At 41.7% G+C, this 12,449-nt stretch overlaps 1 protein-coding gene across 7 annotated transcripts in view; it reads left to right on the top strand.

Moving 5' to 3' along the window:
- Positions 1-12,449, top strand: part of NEO1 (neogenin 1) — a 177,251-nt gene that overhangs the window by 61,669 nt on the left and 103,133 nt on the right. For all 7 annotated transcript variants that reach the window (XM_052672234.1, XM_052672232.1, XM_052672230.1 and 4 more), the window contains exons 3-4: positions 5,532-5,807; positions 10,354-10,507. In XM_052672234.1, coding sequence (XP_052528194.1) covers positions 5,532-5,807; positions 10,354-10,507 — 430 coding nt within the window. The remainder of the gene's footprint in view (positions 1-5,531; positions 5,808-10,353; positions 10,508-12,449) is intronic.

The following is a 12,449-nucleotide window of genomic DNA, read 5'->3' as shown; positions in this document are numbered from 1 at the left end:
GCGGTACAGCTAAAGCCGGGCAAGGCTTGGTGAGAGAAAATGGAGTGAGTTTTGAACAGCAGAGGTTTTCCTGGTATTTGAGGTGCAGCATTTTGGAAGAACTTGTGGCTGCTCCTTGTTTTGCTTTTTCCATACTACAGTAGAAATACTCAGGGGAAACTTGCTGAGAGCAATTGGGGATGCCATAAAAAAGTTTGACACTGGCTTTGTGAGACGTGTAACTGAATAAAGGTGTAAAGTTGGGTGTTTTGTTTAAAACTGTTGAATTCTTACCCAAAGTACTGTGTTCAATTCCAGGCTGCAGAGTAGCAATAGAGGAGCTCGAGCACAGGATGAAAATGCTTTTGTGGATTTGATCTGCTGGGCTTGCAGCCATGTGGTAAAGGTATACAAACCTGCCACAGGAAGGGCAGAAGTGAGTTCCTCTGCAGCCTTCAGTTGCTCTTGAGAAGGTTTCTTTTTTTCTTCTTGGCAAGGTTGGTTAGTAGGCCAAAAGGTTAGTAGGCTTCTGAAGAGGATTAAATGTGCCCGTGGCAATAGCATCTACATTAAATAAAACTGGACATTTACTGACTGCTGACAGCATTCAGAAAGAAAGGGAGCATTTACTCTCAAGTTAGGGAGCGTGTTGTTTGAGCAAGTAGTTGAGTAACTGTTGATTATGGACCTTTTTTTCCTTTCAGTCTTCTTGAAAATGATTGGCACTGTCTGCGGTTGCAGAGGGACTGCTGAACCCAGATTAGCATCTGGCTCAGTGTAATGAATTCCTCTTCTGGAAAATACAGGGGATGAAATACCGGCTCTACTGAAGGCAGCAGACTACAGCCAGAATTTTCGCCATCTGTGTTTTCCAGGAGCAGGGGAGTTATTGCTCTTCCAGGCACTGCGCTGCTTTTTCAGAGATGAAGACAATGGGCCACAAATCTCAGCAATGCTTAAGCTGGGAATAGTCTGAATGGAACGAATTTGCATTAAGTAGATTTTTCATTCACATTCCTACCGTTGCTTTGGTCTTTTGGTGAGGGAGAGACAAAAGGGAAGGAGAAAATAGGGCCGGAGTTGCTCCCCCTCCATGCCCCCATTGGCATTGTCCTAGCACCAAATCTGGTGGTACCACCTATGATTTTTATTGTATGCGTGTGAGGAATCACACGATTGCTCACGTGTTCTCCTGCCTGTTTTTAGAGAACATTCCAAGTGGAAAATCATCCTCCCAGATTGAATTTATGAACCCACATTCCTGTTTGATCAGAAATATTCTCCTTCAGCGTCCTAAAATCGATCATAATATATTTGTGCTGCCTTCAAATGATTAATGTACATACAAACATGTAAAAATTATCTTTAATATCAGAACCCCAAAGTATCATTTATCATTACATTCATTCGCTAAGTGATGGAGTAATATCTCCATCTGAATGAATGCCTTGCAACATGTGTGTGAAGAATGGGTGCTCTTTTCTCATCAGAATTCTAACTAATTTTCATTATAATAGATCATCCTGCTTTGTCATGTTGATTGAAGTGACTGGGAATTAGAAATCATTATGAGAAAAATGTATCTTTTTTTTTTTTAATTTAACTTTGAAAAGTAGTTTTAAAGGTGTTTCTAATTTAAATAGACTGAATTAGCTTTTGTGGTGCAATGCATTTGAAAACTATGATAAATGTTGGAGAAACGAGGAACTGGGCTGCTATGTGAGAGTGGAAAAGAAAAGCTCTTCAGCAGAGTATTCCTGGGAGTGTGGTGCTACGAGAAGGTATGCCAGCACTCCGGTCCTCTTACTGCACTTCTAACCAGCTCTCAGAGTTAATTTAATTAAGGCTTATATTTAGAACATTTTATAATACATCATTAATGTTTTGTGGTTGTCTTTGGGTAAAGCAGAAGGGTCCTCCTACACAGCGGAGACTTCTAGGCGGTACGAATTGCAAATAATGATGGAATGAGAAAATTACTCTTCAGACAAAATTACGACCTAGGTTAAAGTTATATATCATAAAACCATACCATGTATGATCAAATGAGGATTTTAGCGCTGTTTAAAGCGACCTGGAAAATGAACTGTGAGTTCATTGCTGCTGAGTAACGAAACCATCTGAAGTAAAGCTTATTTAACCTTAATAAAGGACCTGCCCACAACAGAACAGACAGTTGCCCAAAAAGTAAGCAGTACTAATAAGGGGTTTAAAAGAATGTGGAATTGAACTTCATGTTAGAAATTGCAGGGCTTTTGTCTTCCATTCACATTCTCACGTGTTCCATAGGTTGCTGATGTACCGACTGTGCAAGTGCTAGTTGTGCAGGGTGAGGAAATGGCAGCGGCTCTGACAAAATGAGGAGGTTCACATCTCTCTTCCAGTCTGTACGAAAGAATTGGCTTAATTTGCAGGTCTGTTGGTAAAGATTTCTAATGAGGCGTGAATTCAGGGCCCGTACATTCTTCTTGAAGAGTAACTGATGTAGAACATGTGTCCCAAAAGGGAAGAGGTGATCCTTAGACCAATTAGTCTGATTCCAACACTGTGCCCTTTCTAGGGAGATTTTGAAGGCTAGGCTAATTAAGATGGAGGAAAATGGAAAGAAGGCTAAACTGTACAGTGACTTTTGACAGTGGTTTACATCTAGGTCTCTTGATGAAGCAATTGATGGCTTAGAGCTGCATAATATGATGGGCATGCTGGAGGACAGACTTTTGATATGCTAGCCTGTTAGATTATAAAAGGTCAAAAGAATGGAAATTCAAATGTGACTGTTGAATTTGATAAGAATCTGAGATAATTATGAAAATGTAATGGTTCGTATTGAGAGGGAAATTGCAGAATGGAGAGATGCCTCAGAAACAAGGCAGAGGGAAGGTAATGGTTAACATCCCCACCACATGTTTTGGTGTAAAAATGAAGAACACGTCTATGATGTTTGCAAGCGTGACAAGTTTGGAAAACCTTGCAACTCTTGCTGAAGCCTCCATGGTCTCATAGGAAGAATGAAAGGACGCTACAGAATGAGCAGCGGTGAAGCTCTCTAGCGCAGTGTGTGTAGTCATGCAGGTGCGTGGTACACATACATACAATACAATACATATCCTTGGTATTGAGACAGCAATTGGTCATTTTACAGAGAAAACAAGTCTGGTATGGGTTGATTATGAGATGACAGTCTGCTGAAGTGCAGAGAACTGAAGTGATTAGGAAGAGAGAACTAACTGCATTGGGAAGCTATTTGCAGGAGACTCAGAAGGAATTCTGTGGTATTAACTTGGATATCTGTGATCAAATACTCAGTGACAACAGAAGCTGTGATTTGTTATCTCTGTTGGTCTGAGGGTGGTGTGGTGGTGGATACCACTCGAAGCAAAGGAGCTTCGCACTGAGTTTGAGGAGAAAGTATTTCACTGTGAAGATGAGCAATTCCACAACGAGTTGCCCAAGAGGTTGTGCAGTGTCTGTCCGTGAGGATTGGTGGAATATGAGTGGAAAAAAAATCCCTGAATAAGCCTCTCTGTCCTTGTAGCTGACCCTGCTCTGATGGGATTCCTGCCTACTGCAGTGATTGTGAGTCTTTAACGGGAGCAGAGTTAGCATGGCTGTGGGAATGAGAAGTAACCAAAGATCGTAGCTTCCTTACTGAGCAGAGGGAAGGCTGAAAGAAGCCAAGGTTTTTGTTCATCTGTAGAGGGAGGGAGTGATGGGTAAATATCAAATATCAAAGATGCAAAATAATTAATATTAAAAGAAGGTCAGGATCAAAGGACTTGAAGTTGGTTATAAATACATGAGGAGTAGAAATGAGAAACTTTCTTCTCTGAGAAGTGAAGCTGTGGGAGGAGGCTCCAAAGAGTTCTCCAAGAGGGGGAAAGTGTGTCACGTTTGGAGGTGAACCTGTGTGAGAGAGCAGTTACATGCCGAAGCAGAAGTGATCCAGATGTTGGAAATGCAGTGTATTAGCACTCTGTGCAGATATTCTCAAATCTGTTTTATTGTGTCCTCTCCTCATATCCCGCCAGCTGTGTACATTTGATGTAGGTTGCTCCAAAATTAATCTCAGATAAATCTCCTGTGTGGCTGGCTTTGATTGCAGAGCCCTGCAGTTAGTGCCTTTGGTCTGGTTCAGATTCATTTTTTCTATGGGAAATATAGATACTAAAGTTGCATGAAAAGTATGTATTGAAATGTGAACTTAAGTGGGTGATAATAATGAAGAGTTTTACTGTCCAAGCAAAAAATACTATTCATTCAGATGGGAAAATTATGAATATTGACTTGAGATGTTTCTCCCACAGCGGAGGTTAGTGAATGTGGACAAGTGTAGGGGAGAAAGCACAAGGTTTGAGCAGAATGTAACTGATAGGCCATAGATCATAAAGTACTTTTCTAGGGATTGAAGGGAACAGAGAGGGGTTTCTTGCCTGTCCCTTTTCTTCGCCTTCACATTGAGGAACCAGGCAATATATTTTTTTCTACACGTAGATGTTTTAATACCAGCTTCCCTGGTCCGTGTGGTTGTGCTTGGATGCTGTAATTCACGCATCTCGGTCCCACTTTCCATCTCCTGCACTCAGGGCGTGCAGTGCGGTGGCTTGAAAGGAAAAGGCATAAAATCTGCTTGAAGCAGGGAGGGAGAAGGAAAGGTAAAACGTCAGTATTTATGACAGGCTGTTTCTTTGGCAATATTAATCTTAAGCGTGAGGTACAGTTAACCAAAAAACCTATCTAGGGACTGTTGCTGCAATCAGGCTGCCGAGGGGCTGCAGCTGGTTGTGATTCTCCTCATGCTGGCCACTGTCTTTACCAGCACACAGGCACCTGAAATGAAGGCTGAGCCTTTTGGAGATCTCAAGTCTTCCTTTTGGAGGTTCTGCTGGATATCCTATATGGGAGATTGGTGTGGGGGTGGAGGTGTTCTGTGCACAGAACTGCAGCTGTGTAGCTTTGTCTTGGGAAGAGAATCGGCCCTCAACCATACTCACCTGTATAAGGTCAAGATTTTCTTATGAATAAATGCAGTTTTACCTCATGGTGCTGTAATTAAGGCTTCTGGGAGCTCAGATCTTCGAAGACATATCATTTTTTTCCGTTGAAATTCAGTGAGATTTGGCCCTCTAATGCCCTTAGGCTTCGTTCTGTGTCCTGGTTAATTAGAAGTCATGGTGACCTGTTCACAATTGGTGAAGTTGTACAAAATATTTTTTCAGCTTAGATTCTTAACTAAGCGCTAATTTTGATAGAAGAAGCCTAAAAATATAGAGGGGAAAAAAACAGCTCATAAGTACTCCAGTAGGTGGTAAATTAAGATGTTGCTTGTGAACTTCAGTGCAAGTCATACACGAAGTCAGCTTTTCCACAGCATCGTTTGTTCTTTGTCGCCACATCCCAGTGCGTTTAAGATTTTTAGAGTTGGAAAGCAGCTTATTTTTTTTCTTTTTCTAAAGAGAAATAATATTGATGAATCTTCACTTGGGCTTCAAAGCTTGGACGTCACCTTCAGTAATTTTTCTCACTTCTCTAACTTCTGCCTTTCCTATTGGCAGGCCTTCCCAGGTTCACCAGCCAGCCGGAGCTGTCGTCTGTCTATAAAGGAAACAGTGCAATCCTGAACTGCGAGGTGAACGTTGACCTCGCGCCCTTTGTGAGGTGGGAGCAGGAGCGGCAGCCCCTGGTCCTGGATGAGCGCGTCTTCAAGCTGCCGAGCGGGGCGCTGCTTGTTGGTAACGCGACTGAGGCAGATGGAGGATTCTACCGCTGCGCCATTGAAAGTGGAGGCACCCCCAAATACAGCGAGGAGGCAGAGCTCAAAATTCTTCCTGGTATTCATCTGTTCTGTGCTTGTTGGTTTTTTTTTTGGTTTGTTTTTAAATAAGTAAAAATTAGTTTTACCAGTAGGAAAAACAACCAAACTTGCATTACAAAAGAATACTTACAGAAAGGAGCAAGTGAGAATCTTCTATGTTACATTTTCATATGTTTAAAGTCAGAATTGCCATAAGGTGCAATATGGAAGCTTTTGTTTCAAATAGCTTAAAATGTTTGCAGGCACTTAAACTGCAGCTTTTTGGCCCTCGAGAATCATAGTAATGTAGAATCATAGAATGGCTTGGGTTGGAAAAGACCTCAAGGATCATGAAGCTCCAACCCCCTGCTGCAGGTAGAGCCACCAAACTTTCCATATAATACCAGGCTGCCCAGGGCCCCCTCCAGGCTCCCTTGAACACCTGCAGGGATGGGCCATCCAAAACCTCTCTGGGCAGCCTGTTTCCAGCACCTCAGCATCTCACAGTAAAAGAAGACTAACCTATATAATGCTGCTGGAAAATAGAAAAGCAAAATCAGTAATCAGTGTCTAAGCTCATTGCAGTGGTTTGGAATGGGTCAGACATGCAGATATTTCTGCTGTATTTCATAGCTGCATGTTCCACTGTTGACAGGTTCCAAAACAGGATTTGAGCCTTAGCATGTAAGTGATGAGGATTTATAGGTTTCTGAGGCTTCAATCCCTTCTTTAAAATACTGTTGAATTTTCCAGAAGAAATTGTTGTTTAGTCCCTTGCTCTCTGGGTGCTTAGCTGGAGCACTTTTAATGATTTGGGAAATTCTGATTCTTAAAATTTTAGAGCCGTTTGGGAAGTTTCCAGATCCCAAAAAAGGGAGGACCATGAATGCCAGTGTTTTGTTACATTTAGCTATTGTTACTTGCCTGTTGCTTTGAAATGTTTGTTGTTTTTTTTTTTTATTGTTTTGTTTTAATAAGAACAAAAGTGCATTTCTAAAACTACAACACTCAGTGCATTCTTTTCCTAGTGACAGCATTGCACTATTGTGTAGGGCTGTGTATTACCAGATGCTCTAATGCAGAGTTTGGAAACTTGACCAAGAATAAGATGTGAATGGGAATCGCATTTGCCCAAACTAGGGAAACGTGGGTTGTATTTTGCATGGGTTTTCTTAATAATTTCCAGAGCTTTGTGTTGTCTCTGCTGATTTAGTCTTCCTGTTGGGATTCTGATGCAATTTTTGCTGGTTGAGGACTTTAAGAGAGAGTTGCTAAATTTTCCATCTTTGGAGATTTTCAGGGCTAGCCTTGGCAGCAGTGTGATTCACCTGACATAGCGTTGGCAGCAGAGAACTTGGAAGCAGGTGTTGTACTAAGCATCTTCAGAGGTCCCTTGCAATTAATATTTCTGTTTCTTACAACAGTGTAATTTTTTTTTTTTTTTTTAATTTAGAGTGCTAAAAGGTACTTAAAAATACCCCAATTATACAATTGCAACTGTTTCCATTTTAAAGTATAGGCATCTGCTGGGCTTAGGCAATAAATTATGTTTCAAGGAGGAACTAGTTTCATAAAGTTCTTCATTTCCTGGGGGAAAAGGGTTCATCTTTCAACTCTTCAGATTTTTCTGACTTTTGGCAATTAAAGATTTTCTAATGAGTTTCCATGTTGTGTTGATCTTTGAATTGTTGTGGCTCTAGGTATAGTTTTGTAATGTGTTATTAAAGGAGGCTGAATCTAGGGGATACAAATAATGCTGATTCCTTACTTTGTCGTGAGTCTGAAAGTGTTGATAATGAAGTTTGTGTTCCTTTTAGTTTGTTTGATTTTTTTTTGGTTTGTTTGTTTGTTTAAAGTAGGATTAAACGGCTGCACAGAAAGCTCTCTTAATCTTGAGTAGCCCCGTAATTGATTGTTATGTTGGAGATGCATCTGAATGAAGGATTTGAATTAATCTGCTCTTCATTTGCTTTATTCCGTTTTGAAGTTATCTGTTACGTGCCTCAAAGCCTCTCTACTGAATCTCTGAAATGTGCCCAACACACCTGCATCGTATGGTTTTGCATCCATGGGCAGCGTTCTCCTTCTTCTTGTAGCAAGCATTCCGTTTGCCTTTCATCTTCCACCAAGCGGGAGGACACATTTCTGAGCTCTGATGCTTAATAGCAGGCACTTTCAAGGGTGGGGAGTGCAAGAATGATGCCAAGCTGTGGGGTGTGGTGACAGGCCCAAGGGATGGGATGCCATCCAGAGGGACCCAGACAGGCTGAGCAGTGGGCCCAGGAGAACCTCATGGGGTTCAACAAAGCCAAGTGCAAGGTGTGCACCTGGGTCGAGGCAACCCTCATTACCAGTACAGACTGGGGGATGAAAGGATTGAGAGCAGCCCTGCCAAAAAGGTCCTGGAGATACTGGTGGGTGGCTGCTGGACATGAGCCAGCACTGTGCAATCGCTGAGCTGTTGGAGTGTGTCCAGAAGAGGGCCACAAAAATGCTCTAAGGGATGGAACACCTCTGTGTGAGGACAGGCTGAGAGCTGGGGCTGTGCAGCATGGAGAAGAGAAGGCTGTGGGGAGAGCTGAGCCTCTCAGCATCTAAAGGGAAGCAACAGGAAAGAAGGGGACAAACTTTTTAGCAGTGTCTGTTGAGGTAGGACAAGGGGAAATGGCTTCAAGCTTAAAGAGGAGGGAAGATTTAGGTTGGAAATAAGGAAGAAGTTGTACAGTGAGGATGGTGAGGCACTGGCACAAGTTGCCCAGAGATGTAGTGGGTGCCCCATCCCTGGAGACATTCAGGCTGAACCAGGCCCTATGCAACCTGATCTACCTGCGTATGTCCCTGTTGATTGCAGGAGAGTTGGACTAGATGGCCTTTAGTTGTTCCTTCCAACTCTGTGATTCCAAGGAAAATATTCTTGTAATTCTGGAATTCTACTTCCTCTATCTGAAATCTTTTTTGTCAGCTGGGAGAATTAGTGAGCTCTCTGTCTCCAATGAATCATACCAGCTTATCTTCAGAGTAATGATGGCTCACTGGAAAGCTGTGATGTGCTTTTTTTTTCTTCTTTTTACTCTGCATGCACGCTTGTTCACACATGGTTTTATTTTTGGAGCAGGCAGACTAGATGCCTCTCATGGGGAATGCAGGCAAAACCACTACGATGGTTGGTGCGTGGGCCTGAGGACAGATGGCTCAGTGCAGGATCACTCTGAGCGTGGGTACAGAATGGTCTGCTCACATTTAAGTGGTCAAAGCTAACTTTTTGGTTAAAGGTCGAGGGTTTTTTTGGTTTTGGAGCTTATCTAGGACCAAGCTGATGAGCGTACATCTAAGTACTGAGAATACAGCAATTAATGCAGCATAAACACCAGGGATTTTTTGAGCGGTAAGTAGGAGATAGGGTAATTAACTGCAGAAATGTTCTATGTGGTATTTAGGAATTCATTTACTTCTAATTATGGTGCGAGACACATGCTGAAGTTACTGCAGAAGCCAGTGATGTAAACAGCATTTTTCTTCTGCCCGGGTGTTACTGAACCCCTTGATGAATTGGTTTCACATCTATTTAAGGCTGATTTTAGTAGGTTTTGTTTCCCAAGATTCCCTTTTGAGTCATGGATATGTGCAGGAAAAAGCCTTTTGTTTGGAGTATTTTTTTTGTTGTTGTTTTTGTAGTATAGCTCAGAGTATATCTGCTGGTTGGTCTTTATTGGTGAATAAGTTTCATTTCTTACAGTCAAAATGGCTTTTTCCTGTAGTAAAAGACTGAGTAAATATGCACTTTGCTTTTGCTTGCTTTTAATGGTGTGAGAAGAGAATAAGAAAAGAAACAAAATTCGCCCAAATCAAAGCCAAAGCAAAACTCTTTCACCATTACAAAGATGGAAAATGGTGGTATATTTTGTTTTAGGATAAAGTTTATAGTACTTCAGCATGAAAATTGGCTAGTTTGTTGGTGCTTTAGCTTGGGATTCTCTTTCTACTTCAGTAATTCTATTTTCCAGTGCCTATCAGGAGATCCTCAGGCAGCCACCTGGAAAGTCAGGCTGCGCATGGTCTAGTCCAGGTGCTTTCTGTAGAGCATCTTCCTGGGCTGAAAGCAAGATGAAGGTAGTCCATGCTGATTATAATGAGTTTGTATCCATTTTAAGGACTCACAGCCTTCATCCCCAGAGCAGGAAGTTTTTGTTGCATGTAGAGCCTTACCAACGGGCCTTGCAGCTTGGGTGATTGCCAGAGCTTGGCTGGGCAAAGTCAGACCTCTCTCATTACTAAATGTTGACTAGCTGGTGAAATTTTTGGTTTCAGGGATTCAGTATTTAGCTAAAATTGTGTCCCAAGGAGAGCCTGAGGAGTCAGAATCCCAACAGTGGTCAGTCCATTGTCTGGAGGGAAAGACAAAGAGCTTTTCGTGTGGGAGGCTTGGGAGGGCAGCAAACTTTCTGTAGGTAAGAGGCTTCAGTCTTGTGAAGAGGCAGGGAAGAAGTCAAACGTTTCATTTGTTGTTTTTCTTTTCTTAAATTGTGATCATTTTCTGATTCTGTGTCTTACAACTTTGTTGCCATTTACAAAACCTTTTGCAGATCCAGAAGAGCCCCAGAGCTTGGTCTTCGTGAGGCAGCCGTCTTCACTTACTAAAGTTACTGGGCAAAACGTGGTGTTTCCATGTGTTGCTGGAGGATTTCCAACTCCGTATGTCAGATGGACAAAAAATGGAGAAGAGCTAATCACAGAAGAGTGAGTAATGACTAATATAAACACATGCATGCCATAGTAGGAATGTAGAAACTGAGCCAGAATTGTGATTTTGTTTCAGTGCATATTTTGCTTTCTACTTAATTTTAAACCAGCAAAACAGATGCAAGTTTTCAAGTGCTGAGGAGTTTTTGGGCTGAGTGCTATGACAAAGTGTTTTGTGAGATTTGTAGAACAGTGTCACGGTACTTACTTTACAGATATCTGAAAGCAAGAAATCTTATTTGAAGCAGGAAGGTTATTAAGAATAAATTACTTTTTGATTGCCATTGGAGTCAGAGAAGCAATTACAGGGGATGAGGACACGGCAGAAAATCCAAGGTGTCTTCATCGTGGCATATTATTTCTGTGGAGATACACGTACTCACATTACTCTTTCTGTGATGAGATGTCCACTGTGCATCTACCTTTTTTCTTAAGAACTTACTCTTAAGTGTTGAAAGCAGAATCTCATAATTTCACATTAAAACAGACTATTACAGTTAGTTGCTATTTACAAGAAGAGTGTAGGCTTGCAAGATTGCATTAAGTGAAAACTACTACGTATGATCACTGCTTTGTGTATTCATTCAAAACTACATGGGCAAAAAAATATACATATTTAAAAAGCAGAATAAATCCTACCAAGAGGGAGAAAATGAGAAGCAGGTAGTTGGATGTTCTCTGTCATCCGAAGATGGTGGTGAGATTGATGTAAAAGCAACTGAGCCATGAAGCTGTGGCATGGCTACGCCAGGAAGAAGCTCAAGGAACGTACAGGTCGTTACGTAGCACCAGAGGCAGCAGTATACATCTTTTTTTTTGTCAACTCTTAAATTAGAAAATGTAGAGGCTTATAATTTGAGCAGTGTTTATCTGGAAAATGCAAGCCGCTGTGAGTAATGGCGAATGGTTCTAATATTTCTGAGAAATTGAATCGATGTCAGTCTGGTGGCACATGATTTTATTTGATTCATTTTTGTAAATATAAGAAATCATTTCCATAGAAAGGATGGTTCCCACTCATTAGAATTGCACAATTGAATGTGATGAAATGTCAGAGTAAGTATGCCTGGTAAGATCTTAATTTGTTTTTCTCGTGACATAACATCATTTTATGTATATCCTTACAAATGCTTGCTGCCTGCCCCCTCCGCTGCCCGTCCTTCTGTAGGTTATGGCACATTCAATGCACGAGGAAGGTGAAACTCACAAACTGAAGAGCTCTCCTTTTATTTTCTTCTCACTTCTTTGACTTAGAACCAAAACTTCCAAATCCCACTGTGGATACAGCCGTAATTCCCTGAGGAGTTTTTCTGTGCGGATGGTTGTGGTAACCTCAGAGGCTTTCCCAAGTGCTTAATTTCCTTTCAAAACTTAGTGAGGAATGTTACAACTTATGAGCAGAGGTGCAACATTGATAAATGCATTTGATGCTAAATTATGCCCAATTTGAGTCAAGCACGACGTGACTTTTCAGAATATTTAGTTTCTTCTTTTTTTGCATCTCTTGTTGCAAGCGTGGTTTCCAGTTGACATTCGCTTCGCTGCAGGTAAAAATCCCTCTATAAGCCATGCACCAAGTTCTTGGTATGGGTGGTCAAGATCTTTCACAGCATCCTCCCATCGCCACACGGATGCTGTCTGATAAGGCAGAAGCAGGAGCCACAAGAGCAGCAATTCCTCAAACACAGTTTTACTAAACACTTGTCTGCTCCTGTAACAACTGAGCTGCACAAGCTCCCTGACAAGCCCCAGTCACAGACCTGCAGCATGCTCCATCAGCGAGTTAATGTGTCTCACAGGGAAAGCCTCTCACTCAGCTGAGAAGATGCAGGTGCCTGTGTGTTTGGAACCTGTTGGGTGCCGCATCCTCTGGATCTGTGTTCATTAGGCATGGAAAGACAAGGAAAGATTCCTCTTTAATTTGAAGCAGGTGTTTCTC

This window comes from Tympanuchus pallidicinctus, unplaced genomic scaffold (assembly GCF_026119805.1).
Source record: "Tympanuchus pallidicinctus isolate F22 unplaced genomic scaffold, pur_lepc_1.0 scaffold12, whole genome shotgun sequence".
Lineage (NCBI taxonomy): Eukaryota > Metazoa > Chordata > Aves > Galliformes > Phasianidae > Tympanuchus > Tympanuchus pallidicinctus.
This window is presented reverse-complemented; position numbering and strand designations above follow the sequence as displayed.